The following is a 17224-nucleotide window of genomic DNA, read 5'->3' as shown; positions in this document are numbered from 1 at the left end:
AGAGGAGCCTGCTTTTGGGCTCTTAACTTGTCCATGTGAATGTAGAAACACTTTACGGAGTTGAAAAAACAGAAAGTTCCCAAACTATTAATTAATAAAAACAGCCTCCTGATGTTTGGAACTCCACAGAAAGGCTTCTGACAATTACTTGTTTTTACTTTCACTGTCTTTTTTACTGAAATAAAGGTGTTTTGAAAAGAGCTTCACTGTTTCTAGGCTCTGAAGCCAGAAAGGAAAAAAAGTGAAAAAAAAAAAAAAAAGGGTTTCCAACCACCTCCGTGGCATTTTTCTCTGCAGGGAGACGGGGGCAGGGATGGGAAGTGGAAAGAGCAAGCACGGGCTGAGCACTGACTGGATACCCAGGACTGTGCTGGGCACTCTGCTCACAGCCTCTTTAACTTAACTTCCTCTTCCCAACAGCCCATTTTATAGATGGGAAAGCTGAGGCTAATGCAGGCTCTGCCTGGCAACACAGCCACTTTGCCCGTGAACTGATTTGTACCCAGAGTCTACGTACGCACATGCACGTGCACTTGCCAGCACGTGCATGAGTGAGCAAGGTGAGAGCCATCCTGGACTGGGAGTCAGGTGACCTGGATTCTAGTCCCAACTCAGCCACCAACTCAGGAAGCCTGAGACTCTCCAAGGCCCCTTGCAGCGCTGGCATTTGAGGATCCATGTGTGCCCTCCTGAGAAAGCCTGGCTCCTCCTTGCCTCCCACGGGATGTGTGCCCGCTCACCCCCCTGAAGCAGCCTCACTCACCCCGGGCACCCAGGAGCAGCCAGAAAAGTCTTAGCCACCCTAGTGCCTTCTGCCCTCCCCCCCGCCTTATCCCTTTCACCCACATCCCTGCAAGAAGCACTAGGGTGGGGTTGGACTTCCTGGGGGGCTGCAGAGCCCAGGGGCCAGGGGCTCACTTGGGACTTAGTGCTGGCTCCACGCCTCAACTGCCGCGTCTCCTGGGGCCAATGACTCAACCTCCCTGAGCTCGAGTCTTGCCTCCCGGGGGCCCACTAACAGAATCTGCCTCCCAGGGATGCTGTGAGAACGGCAATAATGAAGTGCCCGGCTCAAGGTAAGTGCTCACTACACTATGGTTACGGAGGTTAATATTCATTACTTCCTGGGAGCGGGGGTCTTTGAGGCTGCCGTTTATGATGAAGGTTGTGTGCTGCTCAAAGGCACAACCTGAGGGGCCCTGGAGGGCAGAAATCCCACCCAGGTGCCCCTCACCCCAGCTGTGAGTCCAAAGGACGGGAGCACTCTGCAGGGCACACGAAGGCTCCCTGAGCTCTCCCAGTGCCCTCTAGGCCCCGGGGCCCTGCCAGCAGGAGAGGGGTCCCCGTGCATGATGGGATGGAGCAGCGTCACACCTCGGCACCCGGAGGCGTGTCCTGCACCGAAGGGGCATGGGGAGCGGGCACTCACCCAGCAGCTGGACGCCCCGCGTGAGGCCGTAGACGTCCACCAGGGCCCAGAGCGGGTCGGCCGTGCGGACCCCGTTGAAGAAGAGCATGGCAGCTGAGTCATTGATGCGGTAGAACACGCGGCCCTTCTTGTCCACCCAGAAAGCGATGATGTTGCCCTCGTTGGCAAACTCCTCGGGCAGCGCCTTGGCCCAGAAGCCGCTCTGGGACACCAGGTCGGGGCAGGCGTACTTGGGCAGCGAGTCAGGGTGGATGCGGGACGGGTCCTTGCTTGTGAAGCCCAGGCGCAATGCCCCGCTCCAGCAGCACTGCTTCTTGGTGATCTGGGCGGAGGAGATGGGCTCAGACAGCACCCCGGCCCGCTGGCCTCCCGGCCACTGCCAAGGGCCCCAGGGGAGGGAATGTGCCCCTGTTGGCAGACCCCTACGGGGAGCCACACCACCCAGCTGTCCTCCTTCCCCTCCTCTAGGAGCCTTCCCACTGTCCAGTGACAGCTTGTGGCCCCCATGGCCACTCCCATCCCCGGGTCTTTCTTTGTCACACGGGGAAGGTTGAGAAAGGAGGAGGAAGAGGGAAGAGCATGAGGAGGGATGAGGAAGAGCAGAAGGGATGGCCCGGAGGCAAGAGAAGGGCAGGGTGTCGTGGCCGGGACAGAAGACAGTGCTGAGAGGGAAGGGTCGAGGTCCAGGGAGGCACAGAGGGCAGGGAGTGGGAGGGCCCACCTTCAGTCTGACTTGCTCATAGATGAGGACCGGGCGGTTACTGAAGGTGATGGCATTGCAGAAACTGGCCTGCCTCTTGACGGCCTTGTGGCTGAGGTCCATGAGGATCTGGGAGCCCTTGGTGTGCGGGTGGAAGAGCAGTGGCGTGGCCGGGAGCCCCCCGCCGGGCGGCACCGGAGGGCAGTGCTTCTGCTTGTGGTGGCATCGGTGAGACGGGACAGGGAAGGGGCCCCCGATGGAGTCTGCAAAGGAACAGGCCGCAACGTCAGAGCGGGTGGCAGAGGCCCCCGGAGGGGCGGAGGGCTGGGCATAGCAGGAGCTGCCCGCCGCCCAGGATGTCCACCGTCACTGCAACTCATCCGCTGCCACCTTGGGCCACCTGCTGCCATCTCTTGCTATGTCCCACTTCGCCATCTACCACCATTGAGTATCTTTCACCACCTTCCCTGGTCCTTCACCCGTCACCTCCCACCCACCGTCTTCTGGATTCTAGTCCATCTCCTGCTACTCAATAGTATTTACCACCATCTGTCTTCCACAGGATGGTGGGCCTGTGCTACCCTTGTGATCAATCAGCATTTACTACCAACACCCACCCCCGCACACTGCCACTCACTACCACCGTCACTTATTTTATTCAGCAAATATTCATTATCTACCGACTGAGTGCCGAGCCCTGTCCTAGGCACTGGACATCCAGGCACGAAACAAACACGGATCCTGTTCTCAAGAAGACACCAGTCCAGGAGAGGAAATACGACACAGACAGGAATCACAATAAAAATGGCAGACAGTGATGAGTGATAAGGATTGGGGGGCAGGTCACTTCTCAGGAAAGCTTCCTGGAGGAGGGGAGGAGGAAGAGAGGGCATGGGGGCTGGGCTGACAAGGCTGAGCCGCAGTGAACACGTGACCGCGGAGCTGCCCTGGGAGACCAGCAAGGTGGGTGCGGCAGCTTCCGCAGCAGCAGCCCCAGGACCACGCCCGCCACTTCCCTCCTTCGGGGCGGCTTCCCTCCACCCTGAGCCGCCTTCCTGCTTTATACCACCCCCATGCCCACAACGTCTTGCACACAGGTAGGCCTCTGCACCCAGGCTTCCTAATGGAACCCGGATCTGCCTCAAGAGCCTCTGGCCAGGGAGGCACGCTGCTTTCTCCTACACACAGTTCTACCTCACCCCACAATGGGATAGAGTACAGGACAGGGCTTGGTCCAGGAGAAGGCACGTTACAAGCACGTAAGGGTGGTGTCCAGGAGACGGGGCAGAGAGAGGAAGCAACATGGACGAGGTATCGCGTGGCCTGGGTCTGTCACTGACTGGCTGTGTGACCTTAGGGAAGTCACTTCCCTGCTCCGGCATAGGCGGCCTCTACCCTGTGGCTCTAAGACGTGTGTCAGCAGCGCTGGGAGTGTTAATGCAGTCCTGGCAGTAGGGGGCAAGGAAGTGGGGGATGTTCATTTCTTCCCCAAGATCTGTGTCCCATCCATCAGGAAGGGCAGCCCCTGCCCATGCCATCAACTTGAGGAGAGAGACACAAGGAGGATGGGGAAGATGGGGTTGGGGAAGTAGGAAACCACAGAATGTGACAGAGGCCTTCTGGGATGTTTCAGAGTTGGGTTCCTCCATGGCAGTGATTTAATAATGCAGAAAGCTCAGTCCGCATCGGCCTGTCCCCGATGCCTTCTGCTCCCTAAAGGGGAGGAAGGGTTTCCAGGAAGGAGAGGAAGACTGGGAGGAAAAGGCGATGGAGAGAGGAATGTCCGGAGCTAGGAAGACGCAGCCTTCAGTCCAGGCCATGTTTGCATCACTTTGCATCACTTTGCATCTTTGCTTCCTTCTTCCCAGAGGGCCCAGACCCGAGTGTCCACAGTCCATGGCTGGTCAGACATCCTGTGTGTGGGAGGTAGGGCTGGAACAAAGAGGAGTTCCCCTTGTTTTCACTAAGGAGAAAAGACTAGAATCACAGAACAGTGCTCAAGGCCTTTGAAGACCACTATGCAATAAACGCGAGAATTGCCCAGAGGAGACCCAGTCAGTCTGAGAAGGCTACCTGGAAGAGGCTGAGTGGGCCCTGGATAGCGCAGAGCAGGGGAGGTCATTCCAGGGAAGGAGACCCTTGGGGTGAAGGGCACAGCGTGGCTACAGGTGACCTACAGGTACCCTGCCTGGGAGAGGTACACATTGGGATCAGGCCAGCTTCAGACACAGCTTGACTCTCAGTTTCAAAAACCATAATAAATGGATTAGAGATTGTGGTAGGTCTATACAGTGGAATACTACTCAGTGGTAAGCAAGGAATGAACTACTGATACGAGCAGGAACATGAATTTCAAAATAATTATGCTGAGTGAAATAAGCCGGTTCTTAAAGATAAGCAAACACAATCCACGGAGTAACCACAGGGCCTCTGTTCCTTTCAGCCACTGCCCCCTGCCCTGCCCACACCCTGTCCCATTTGTCCCAATTTAAGAAATGCACACTAAGCTCTAGTGATAACAAGCAGATTGGAGGTTACCTGGGAAGGGTGGGGGGGAGGGGGAGAGATTATCAAGGGGCATGAGGGAGTGTTTGGGATGACGGATATGTTCACCATCTGGCTTATAGTGATGGTTTCGTGGGTGTATACGTATGTAAAAACCCACCCAATTATACACTCTAAACACATGTGGTTAAACATATGTCAATATAACTCAATAAAGCAGTTTTTTAAACATGCTGAGCCCAGCAGCTTGGAGCCTCTCCCATGGGACTCTTTCCCAGCCTCTGCTCAGAATCCAGGGACCAACTGCAGGACCTCAGCTTCCTTTAAAACACTTCCTCTCCTTCCCACCATCCTGGGTGGGGTCCTACCGTCCTGCATAAAGAGCTAGAAAATACTAGCTCTGGGCAAATATGGTGGAGACACCCAGGGACCAGAGACCTAGGCCCTGGGAGGACCATTCCCCGGGGCCTCCCTTCCACAGGCAGAATTTTGGGTGGAGAAGGGTAGCACAGGCCCACCATCCTGGCTGACAGCAGAAAGATGGAGAAGTAAGGATAAGGAAACCCTGGAGCCCGGGGACACAATGTACACCCAGACATGTGGCCTCAGAAAGGCACATTCATGGGCACACACATACACCTGTGAGCACATGAAGGTAATCCAGACCCTACGAGACTTATCCCTTCCCTTATCCCTTATGCCAGGAATCCCACATTAACACATGTACCGTGCACACACACACATTCATGTACACAGAGATGTACAAAACAGTACACATAAATCATACACCCAGCGCCCATGGGCCATATGCATCTAATAATAACAGCAGCCAAGTGCTGATAGGTGCCAGGCTCTGAACGGGGAGTTTTACCTACACTTACTGGTTTCATCCTCACAGCAAATTTAACAGGGATGGAGGGACATTACTAGCCCATGTTACTGATGAAGAATCTAAAGCCTCAGAGACATTGAGCAGCTTACCCAAGGTCACACAGCTGGCAGAAAGAGGCTCTAGCCGTCAAATGCGGGCAATGCACCAGCAAGGCATGAGTCTTAGCCATGAAGCATTAAATCGGCCAAGAAAGCATGGGTTTGGTGTGCTGGACACATTTTTTTTTTAATGCACATTAAAATATGCTCACAACTGGGGCACCTGGGTGGCTCAGTCAGTTAAGCATACGACTCTTGATTTCGGCTCATGTCTTGATCTTGGGTTCGTGAGTTTGAACCCTGTATTAAGCTCTGTGCTGACAGTGCGGAACCTGCTTGGGATTCTCTCTCCCTTTCTCCCTGCCCCTTCCCCGCTCACTCGCTCTCTCTCTCTCTCTCAAAAATAAACTTAAAAAATAAAATAAAATAAAATAAAATAAAATAAAATAAGCTCACAATCTGGTAAAATATGGAAAAAACTGTTCATCCATGTATCATGTAAAATCATTTCAAGTAGTACACTGAGGGGATACCTGGCATTCTATTACGTTGTTTTCATGATACACATGTATATGCCACCAAAACAGAAATGCAAACCACGTTTCATACATTACCCTCACACATGGCTGGATGTAAAATGTGGTGCAGGAACACAGCGAATCCCACTCTGCAAGAACAGTGAATGATAACGGTATGACAAAGAGGAGCCTCAAAACCGTGCTGACAAAAGCCAGCCTCCAAGGCTGCACAGGTGCTCATTCCATTTGTAGAATGCTCTGGAACAGGCAAAACTATGAGGCTAGAGAGACCAGTGGGTACTGGAGTTTGGGCAAGAGGAAGACACAGGGGCACAAAGGGAGTTTTCGTGGTGATGGAAATGTTCTAGCTTAACTGTGGCAGTGCTCACACAACTTACACATTTGTCAAAACTCCCCAAAGTATGCACTTAAAGAGAATGACTGCTATTGTCTATAAAGAATACCTCAAAAGCAACACTAACTACAACAACTAACAAATCAGGTCTTCACTGAGATGGAGGAAAGGGAGGCTGCAATCTTTGACCGCCACAGCCCCCATCACCCCACCGCAGGCAGTGCCTAGGATTGGGACCATGAAACAGGAAACCCGAAAGCCTGCTCGGGCCGGCCGCTCTCAGCCTTAAACCTCTCAAGTGGGTATGAGGGGAGCATTTTGGCAGCTGCAAAGCACCTTCACTGATTCCTGGACATGCAAAATCCTGTGCCTGCCTCCTCCTGCCCACAGTGTAGCTTCCGGGGCTGTCCTCTGCCCCTTCTCTCTGCACTCAGCTCTGAGTAATCAAAGCCACCGTGCCACCTCTGTGGAGATGATGTGAAAACCCTCTCTGGCCTGCTGGGTATCTCCAAGTGACCACGGTCACCTGCCACCTGGCAGACCCCAGCTGAACTCCTGACCCTACCCCACCAGCCCTCCATGCTCCCAGGCCCCAGTGGAGTCTTTGAGCATCGCACATCCGACCTGCTGATCCCACCTGAGAAAGAAGCATCCCTGGGCTCCGCCCATTCCTGTCCTCCCTGCCACCAGGGCCTTAGTGGGGCCTCATCACTCTCTTTGAACAAGGGCCAGGGCCTCCACATACAGCCACCAAGGCTCTGTCCTGCATGCCTCCAGGGGGTGCTGTTTGCACAGATAATAAGACAAATTGTGCCCTCCAAGGTGTCCAACATGGTGGTCCAGACCAAGGTGTTCACCGTCTCCCCAACCCCTGCTATCTCCCTCCTCCACCTCAGCTGGCATCATGGTCCAGTGAGGAGGAAGGAGAGAAAGCAGAATGAGAATTAACCCTGAGCACAGCTCTGATATTAAGGGCCAGAGGGGTGGCTGGGGCAAGGCTTCTTCCCTACACCATCCAAAAGGGCTCCCTCTCTGCACTTCGACAGACACTATGACCCTTAAGGTCTCCATTCTACAGATGAGTTATGATTCAGACTGGTTAATCAGCTTGCTTGAGCTCACACAGCAATTAAGAAACAGACCTGGGTCTTGAACCTTGGTCTTCCGGTGCTATTTAGGGGTCCTTTACCCTACTCAGCATCTAATACTGCAGCCCATTTTCCCCATGAATCCAAGATGGCAGGAGTAGTGGGGAAAGGCTTTGTGGAGAAGGCACTGGGCCAGTCCCAGCTGGGGGAGCAGCCACAACAAAAGGACCTCAAGATGCTCGGACACTACTCCCCCAGCAGCCAATGGTCCTGGTGGAGCCCCAGTCTCACCATCTGGCTCCCAACAGAGCTCTCAGGGAGGCCCCCTTTAGTGACAGGTTTACAAGCTTCTCAGGAGCCACAGTGGGAGCACTCTTCCCCCTCAGGCGAGGCTGCTGCTGACACAATGGAAACTCCCCCGCCTCCACAGCCATTCCTCCTGGGCATTTATGAGGTGCCAGACACAAGCCTGGCCTGCCTTCCAGGTGACCCTCAGCTAGCTCTGGACCACATTCCTGCCTCTCGGTGGGGTCCCTGGGAGAGAGGCCCAGATACAATGCAGCCTCCAGAGTGACCTCCTCCCCACTGCCCCGGCCAAGCTCTGCTCCAGAGCTATCCTGGCAGAGCCCCAGAGGCCCAGGCCAGGCTGAGGTGGGCTGCCCAGGAGAGACAGGGAGAGAGCAATGCTAATGACAATGACCAACCTCTATATGACTTAACAGGCAGGGTCTTCATTACGCCCCCAGTGCCGCTATGACACAGGTCCTCAGAAGTGGAGTTACCCAGCCAGAGTAAAGAGCCCAGATCTGAACCCAGGTCTGCTGCCTCCAAACCCAGCAGCTCTGTCACTAACTGTAAGACCTCTGGAGCCTCGCTTTTCTCATCTGTAAAATGGGGATCATGGCAGATCTTCTTCATGGGATCTTAAAACTAACCCAGGAAGTGGTTGCTAAAATAATATTAATTTTCATTTATTATTATTTAGCAGCTATTAGCTGTATTAATAATGACGAAAATTAATACTTATTATATAACAATAATGATTATTATTGGTACTGACATCAATCTGTGCTCTCATACCTCCACACCTGTGCTCAAGCTATCCCCCCCCCCACACATACACACACCTTCTTTCCCTCTCCCACCTTCACCTCTCTACTTCCCAACCATCTTTCAAGACGGAATCTCACCGTGTTCAGGATCGCCTTGTTCTGAACCTGTGGGCCTGAATACCAGGGCTGGCACACTTGTTTGCACTTCCTGTGAAGGGGGGCTGTCTCACTTCCTGGATAATAAGGGTCAGAGGACATAGAACACAGACCCTAGAGTCAGGAGGCCCTGGGTTCAGATCCCTGGCCATGCCACAGACACGCTCTGTGACTTTGGGCAAGTCACTTCGCCTCTCTGGACCTTGATTTCTTTCTCTGTAAAACACAGGGTCATCATAGCTGCCCTGCCCATCTCTCCAAGTTGTTGTGAGGACCCAGTGAGTTCCTAGACGTGGGAAAATGTTGTGCACTTGAACACCCGGTCCCAGCATAAGGTCTTATTTTTTTCCTATAAAAGCAGCAAACACCCCTGTAGGAAATGACCCGTTCTTTTCATCCCAGACACTCCTGTTTTCTCTCCTCCCAAATGCCCTAACCCTGGACTGCATGCACTGTATAGGACTCTCTCTGGGGTAAAGACTGTGGAAGCCAGTTTGAAGGGTGGAAGCCTGTTTGAAGGTAGACAGGGAGCCTGGGTGGGAGAGATGATGGTAGAACGGGGCAGATGTGAACTTCTCTGGGGTCCTTAAAGGGGCCCACTTCCCTCACTTGCCTCTTGCTTCCAGGCTTGGTCCAACCCCATTTCTCTGCTGGGAACCTTTCCGTCCTCCTTCCCACCCATGTACCTGCCTTTCTCTCACTCATTCTTTAGACATTGATTTTTTTTTCATTTATTTATTTTTAAATATTTATTTATTTTTGAGAGAAGGAGAGAGAGAGAGAGAGAGAAAACACAAGTGGGGCAGGGGTAGAGAGAGAGAAAGACACAGAATCCGAAGCAGGCTCCAGGCTCTGGGCTGTCAGCACAGAGCCCAATGCAGGGCTCGAACAAATGAACTGCGAGATCATGACCTGAGCCAGACGCTTAACTGACTGAGCCACCCAGGTGCCCCTTTAGACCTTGATTTTAAAGCCCACTTTCCCCTAGACTAGCTTGAGGGCCCTGCTATGGACCCCCAGGGACTCCACCCACAAACCCCTAACAGCATCCAGCACCCAAGTAGCCTCTTTCAACTCTGGCTCCTCCATAGAATTAAGTGCAAATGCCCTGAGGCACCCACTGTAGGCAACGCACTGATCTGTCTTCTCCACATCCAGAATGGTTCTGGGTGCGTGCCATCCTTGGGAGTTGAGAAGAGTCACTCGGATCATTTTCCGTGCTCTGCAGTGCAGCTTTCCGGCAAGAAAAGGCTGCAGGGTTATTTGTGTCTGTCTCCCTGATGGACCCTGAGCCTCCCGAGGGCAGAAACCGCTGTTTCCCCAGTGCCTAGCTCAGAGCACGGTGTGGGGGCTCAATGCAAATTGTTGAATGAACTGCCACTGTTTGATTCTTCAATCCACTGACCAATTGGCAAGTGTCCAGGGAGTACCTACTCTGTGCCCTGCCCTTTCTGGTGTCCTGTGGAGAAATCAGAGAAAGGGGTGCTAAAAGGACAGCTTCCTTCACTGCCCAGCACCAAGACCCCACACTACGTGCCTAAGAACCTTCAACAGCTCCCCCACTTGCCTGCAGGAAAAAGAAGAAAGGGAAAGTCATGAAAGTTAGTTCTTTCTTTGGTTTCAGATGCCCTTCACATACAAGCTCACCTCACTGTCTCAGTTCCTGCAAGGCAGGTGTCTGGAAGAAGCAGCTTCTAAGGTGGCCCCTATGATCCACACATCTGCCTCCTGGAAGTCGTCCCCTTTTGCAATCCCTGCCCCCTTGGGTGTAGAGTGGAATGGAATACTGCTCCTAATGAATGAAATACTGCTGAAGTAATAGGAGGTCATGCCCAAGACTGGGTATAAAAAGTCTTCAGCTTTCATCCTGGTTACTCTCTTGCCTCTCTTGGGTTTCTCCCTTGGGGGAAAGCCAGATCCTATGTCTTGAGATAACCCTGTGCAGAAGCCTGTGTGGCAAGGGACCAAGAACTGCCCATCACCACGTAAGCATGGATATGGATCCCCTCCAGGCAAGCCTTCAGATGAGACCACAGCCCCAGCCAATAACTTGACTGTAATCTCCCAAAATACATTAAGCTGGAGGTATCTAGCTAAACTGTGTCAAGATTCCTGACCCACAGAAACTGAGATAATGAAATGTTTGCTGTTTTAAACCACTAACTTTTGGGGTAATTTGCTATACAACAATAGGTACGTTATGCAGCAATGCAGTGTCAATTAGTCCCACTTTATAGATAAGGAAACAGAGGCTCTGAGAGGTCATAACTGGCCTGAGATCACGTAGCTGGTAAGTGACAGAACTAAGTTCTGAATGCAGATAACACACTGCAAAGCCACCTTCGGCGAGCCCCAGCTAGCTGGCCAGCGTCCTCTCTCTACTACACGAACCCTCCAGTCCACTCTAGTTGGTTTCTCCATGACCTCTGCAGCCTCCATGTACACACGCCTTTGTGACTCAGGGTTAGGGGACATGTAGGCCTACCATCTCCCCTAGAGCCCCGGCTAAGCCTACAGCAGGCCCTGCTTCTCCCTGGAAGTATGAATGAATCCATGATGACAAGCTGGGTGAAGGAGGGTAGCAGGGAGTGGGCAAGATTGGCACCTTTGTCACCAAGTTAATCCCCACACTGAGCCTCCCATTCTCACTCTTTCTGTGAGACATCCCAGTCCGACATTTTCCAGCAGCCAGATGTGCATACAGCTGTGCCTCCCCATATCCTCACTGCTGGGAGGGGACCAGCCCTCTTTTTCCCCCACCCCCATCCTACCCCAAGATTCCAGAAGGGGATTCCAGATGGTAACTATTCTGGGTTCAGCTCCAGGTCCTTGTCTTCCCAGCATCTCCCCAAAGTCCCCAGGCCAAGCCTGAGAGAATGTGGGTTTCTGGGTGGAAGCATGGCTCAGTCACATAAATCCACACACTACCTAGACCATCACCCTCCCCTTACACAGATCCGTACTCACTCATGTGTGCATGCATGTACATGTGGGCATGCCTGATGGTGGACACAAGCATCTAGGAACATTCTGTCCCAGGGACTCATCAGGGTTGGAGGGCGCAGAGATATTCTTGGTCCTTAGAGGCACCAGGTGCATGTGTGTGTATACGCTCACGAACATACAGAGGCCTGGAGGAGCCTCCACGGAAACCTTCATAGGGACACATCCATTTATAGGGTGCTTACTATGCACAGGGTATACTTAATACTCATTAGCTTACTTAATCTTTCTACCAACCTTCAGGGTAAACCTTACCATCCCCAATGTACAGAAGAGGACAATGAGACTCAGATGAAGGGACTGACCCAAAGTCACATGGCCAGTGGACCAGGATTCAAACTCTCACCAAGAACACCTGCCCCACCGTCCTCTTCCTGTCTAGCCTTGCCTGGCCTCACTGCCCAGCTCAGGACTCACATCCCTGAAGCTGTCCCTGACAGCTCCATCCCACCTGCCTCCCAGCCACCCACAGTTCCAACTGCCATATGGTCCAGCCACCCACTCTTCCCTCTTACTCAATGACCAAGGATCTGCTTGGTGCTCACTGGGTGCCAGACACAGAGGAGCTGGATTAAGAGAATAAGTCAGATCAAGCTGAGCCACCACACCTGTGAGCTCACCTTGGCCTAAGCCTCCAGAGCCCCTTCCAGGAGTCAGGCAGCTCCCTCTGTGCTAATCCCAGGGTCTCATAAGGCCAGAGGATGCCCTTTCCCCTGCTGCCCATTTGAGAATTAAGGAACCCAAAGAGGACAAGCGGGAAGCCAACTGAGAAGGGACAAGGCCTGGCTTCCCCTGACGCCACCAGCTCCGTGACCTCAGCCAACCATTTCCCCTTCTGGGCCACAGCATCCCCCTCTGCGAAAGGACAGAGTGGGAACCATCTCTCAAGTCCCTGCACCCCAGCATCTAGGGCTTGTTGGTCCAGAGATCAACGTGGGGGTGATACATACATCTGGGTGAATATGTGTGTGTCATCCACCCATCAGCCCCTCAGCACTGGGCCTATCCTTGCTGGTGGGGGAGCACTGAAGGAGGTGAAGGAGGAAGGCAAAGAAAGAAGAGGGAAGGGCAGGGGAGGGAGGGAGGGGAGGAGAGGCCTCTCAGTATCACTGCTGCCTCCCTCGGTGCTCGCCCGCCCCCAATCCTGCCCTCAAGACTAGGAGCCGCTCTGGAAATCTGCCTGATGAAAGACATCAAGCATGTAACTGCCGAAACCATTTTCCAAATGGGAATTAATTTTTCCCATGGGTCTCCTGCCAGGCCGGTCCCAGAGGAACCCAACTCCTCACCACCAGCCCGCGCACGAGTACACACACACACACACACACGTATGCACACACCTCGTGCAGAAACCCGGACATCTATCTACAGAATAACAAGTACACGGCCCAGGCACAGGGCAACATAAATGTGGCTGCTCACATGTGGAAGCGAAGGCAAAGCATGAAATCCCTTAAATATTAGACAGATATGTACACATCACTCAGTACACACACAGAGGCCCAAAACACACATACACGATCTGCAGACACCAGAAACACAGACAACCAAACATGTCCACAAACATACCACTGTCACAGCCCCCTCACCTCTGTCGCCCAGCGATCCAAAACCTGGGTTCACACCACACCCAAATCCCAAGGCCCATGGTGAAAATACAACCGAGAAGTACGTAACTATTCTTAGGGAATCGGGTGTGGGCTGAGGGCGCCCCGAGCAAGGAGCGATACCCCTGAATCTCCCACTTCCCCCAACACGCCTCCCGGGAAGAGTTTTAAAGCCACAGCGGCCGGGATAGCCGGTGCATAGGTGTGGGCCTGAGCAGCTGTGGATGCGGGCGAGGACATGTGAGGACGTGCAAGCAGAGGTTCCGGCTAAGGGACAATGGGACACAGGCAAAGATGCCCTCTCCACAACCCCCAACTCCCCTCTCCTACTCGTGTTGATGGTAAGTTGAAGCAAGGGTCTGGGCCAGCTTGGTGGAAGGCCCAGCCTAAGGGGGGTGGTATTGGCTGAGGGTGGGGGAGGGAAGGAGGGTAAAGCAGATGAGACACTTGATTAGCACTCGCCAACGTCCACCCGGCCTGGATGCCCCCCACTCCTAGAATTCTCCGCATATCCCAGGTATCCTCCTGTCCCGGATATGACCCTGGCCTCAGAATGCTTTTCCAAGCCCTTTTGGTTTTCCCCATGTTCCGTCTTTATTCATACTCTCCCACGTAACCCTCACAACAATCCTATGAAGACGGTACTACTATGAGCCCCATTAACAGGTGAGAAAACCGAGGCTCCAGAAGACACCTGGCCTCACTATGACACGTGCCTATCTACTCCACAGCATGAGCTCTTGAAGGCCATATCCTGGCTCGGGCGGTCTTGCCTGTGCTCCAAGGCAGCTGGAGGACAGTGTGCTGCATCCTGGGCCTGTTTGGAGGGCCTCTCTGTCCTTCCCAGGCCACAGGCTTGCCCAAGTCTGATTCCAGTGGAAAATGCCAGTCCGCTCCAGACCCTCTGCCAACAGGCCATGCTGGGGCCAGTGAGCTCTGAGAGGAGCCCCCGTGCCACAGACACGCAGAGCCGGGCCCAGGTCAGCCTAGTCTGAGTCTCAGGCCAAGGCCCAGGCCACTGGCCGGCTCCGGATTATGTGTCTTCCAGGACCTTCCATCTGTCACTTAGCCCTCCAGGCCCAGGACAAAATTTATTTCCTTTTAAGAGAGCCAATGATTTGTTTTTCCCATGTCTCCTTTCCTGCCTTTTTCTTTTTTAATTAGAAATTACTCTCTCAAAGTGCAGAGCCTGGAAGGGAGAGAAGCCACCTGGTCACCGGTCCCCAGCCACAGCTTCCCGATCGCTCCTGCCACCACCCTCCCTCCTTCCTGGGCCCCACCCAGGTTCCTTAGTGCCCACTGGACTCAGCAGATGGAGGCTGCCCCATCTCCTAACACCCCATCCGAGGGGGGAGCAGGGGACACAGGGCAGTGTGGCAGGGACTGCCCAAGGTCAGCCCACACTGTTCTGGCACCAACCAGTTTGTACAGAAACCCCAGCTCCCGGGGCCCAGCAATGACAAAACAAGTCCCTGGGAAGTCTTTCCCTTCTGGGTCTGGTGCCACATCGGCCATGTTACTCCCAAGACCACAGCGCTTGAGCCAGGCAGATTGAGGGGACAGGAGCCGGGTCACAAAGCAGCTCTGCAAGTAGAGGGCCAACCAGTGCTCCTCCCTTCCACCCCTTCACCTGCCCGCCTGTCCGTCTGTCTGACCGTGGACATACACCCCAGGGGTCAGAAGTTCACTGGCCTCCCCAGAAGAGCATACGCTTTGAGAACTGAGGTCAGGCAATGTGGGGGGCTGTCACTTGCACATCCGTGTGTTAGGCACAAGCGGGCACAGGTACACACCCACGGACACCTCCAATGCACCCTTGTGAGCACAGGCACACACACACACACTTACGCACACACGTGTGTGCCCACACATCTCTCCACGTCTCCATCATGGAACACAGCACTGACCTCCATGGCTTGCATCCCAGGATTATAAACGCGTCCCCCCAGCTGTCTAACTACGGTTTGCCTCAGTTTTAGGAGAGGGGGATATGGAGACCCAGGGCCTCACATCCCATGTCGGGGCTGGTCAGCACCCCAAGAAGGTAAGAGGACAACAAGACTTTGTGGGGAGACTTAGCTGCCTGACCTCTGCCGGCTGCCAGAGAAAGCCCACCTCTTCCTGCTTTCTCCAGGCTCCCTTGCTTTCCCCAGTGCCAACCACCCAAAAGCGCCCCCTCCCACGGCCCCAGAGCCCACCAAGGAATAAAGAGGCAGGGGAATGATCATGCCCTCACCCGAGTGTCCCGGGCTCCAGCCTCCCCAGGTGGTCCCCAGGCTGGGACCGGGCAGACCCCCTAGCATCAGCTGGGGCCTTACCGTGGAGAGTGCTCCGGGTGATCTGTCCCCCCATCGCAGGCAGCGGGCAGCACGGCCACCTTCGTTTGGCCGGCTGGCCTCGTCACCGAGCCACCCTAGCCGCCAGCTCCCCTCCTCCTGCCCCTCCTCCTCCCCCCGCGGCCAGCAGCCGGCATGGCAGGGCAGAGCCCGCCCCTCCCGTGTCCCCACAAACTCCCTCCCGCACACGGCTCCTGCCCGCAAGGCCAGCTACACACACACACACACGCTCTCTCTCTCTCTTTCACACACACACACACACACACACACACACACACACACTCACGCACACACAAGCACACCCCTCTGGCCCAGCTTGCCGCCTCCAGGCTCCCACCCACTCCCGGAGCCTCCCCCACCTCCCCACACTGGTACAGGCAATGGGATCTGTCATGTTTATTTACATAAGGAGGAGGAGACTAGAGGCTTCCTGAAATAGCCAAGCTCCAGAAAGCACTGGAGATGCCCCAACCAGAGCAGACACACACACACACACACACACACACACACACACACACGAACGCGTGTGCACGCACATATGCTCATTCCCCACTTCATCACAGATACACACACATGCACACAACCTCCCCATTCACCCAGGCTTACAGCCATTCACGTGTCATTATGCACCTCCTACTTGCAGACAATGGGCAAGGCAATGAGGGTTCCATGGTGAGCAAAACACATTGTCCTATCCTCAAGGGGCTTACAGTCGGGCTAGTGGAGCTTAATAACAAACAGCTAACATGGCTTCTTCTTCCAGGCTTGACTGCAAATGCTTTAGGAGTATTAACTCCTTAAGTCCTCACTGGCTGAGTGAAGAGGTCACTATTGTCATCAATAGGTACCATTATTATTATTATTATTATTATTATTATTATCTTCCAGATGAGAAAAGTGAGGCAGAGGCAGGTTACCAACCCAGAAAGTGGCAGGGCTGGGATGGAAGCCCAGGGATCCACGCTTTCACCTCCACACCAACGGTCCCTTTAATGGTAATGTGTGTCAGCAACCTAACTACCTGTCTGCACCACGCCCCACGTATATGCACAAACCCAGGCTCGCATAAGCATTCACCACCATGCACACTTACCTACCTCCTGCCCACCAGACACACACTCGCACCGTTACACACACACCTTGCAATGTGCCTACTCAACACACGCACGCTCCCACAGACTCATGCAGTCTCTAGAGAAATCCTGAATGTGAAAAACCTGGCACCCCACTTAGGGGAGAGGTTGCAGGCAGAGTTGCAGGCGGAGAGGGCAGAGGGCGGGAGAAAGGCAGGCCCCTCGAGTCCTAGGCAGGCGTGAGTGCTGGGAGCACAAGGGAATCACCAGAACGACACCGTTCTGTGCAACGAGCACTCACAGTGTGTCAGGCACTGCATGCACTATCTCATTTGTATTCCAGGTGGGAAGCGCTACTGGTAGGTACGTCCATTTTACAGAAAAGTAAATTGAGGCTCTGAAAGGCTCAGGAAATTGCCTGAGGTGACCCACCAGGTCAGAAGCAGAGTCACGACTCAAGCCTGGGTCTGTT

The 17224-nt window shown here is 53.9% G+C and overlaps 1 protein-coding gene across 2 annotated transcripts in view; it reads right to left on the bottom strand.

Moving 5' to 3' along the window:
* The window catches only part of NEURL1 (neuralized E3 ubiquitin protein ligase 1), a 79393-nt gene that overhangs the window by 18363 nt on the left and 43806 nt on the right, over nt 1-17224 (bottom strand). The window contains exons 1-3 of one of the 2 annotated variants that reach the window (XM_027062997.2): nt 15662-15926; nt 2151-2392; nt 1430-1751 (exon numbers count right to left, since the gene is read on the bottom strand). In XM_027062997.2, coding sequence (XP_026918798.1) covers nt 1430-1751; nt 2151-2392; nt 15662-15695 — 598 coding nt within the window. In that variant the 5' untranslated portion in view covers nt 15696-15926. Of the gene's footprint in view, nt 1-1429; nt 1752-2150; nt 2393-15661; nt 15927-17224 lie in introns of those variants that run through there. The other variant, XM_027062995.2, reaches the window with a different exon arrangement.

Source organism: Acinonyx jubatus, chromosome D2 (genome assembly GCF_027475565.1).
Source record: "Acinonyx jubatus isolate Ajub_Pintada_27869175 chromosome D2, VMU_Ajub_asm_v1.0, whole genome shotgun sequence".
Taxonomy (NCBI): domain Eukaryota; kingdom Metazoa; phylum Chordata; class Mammalia; order Carnivora; family Felidae; genus Acinonyx; species Acinonyx jubatus.
Note: the sequence above shows the minus strand (reverse complement) of the source record. Positions and strands in the feature narration are given on the sequence as shown.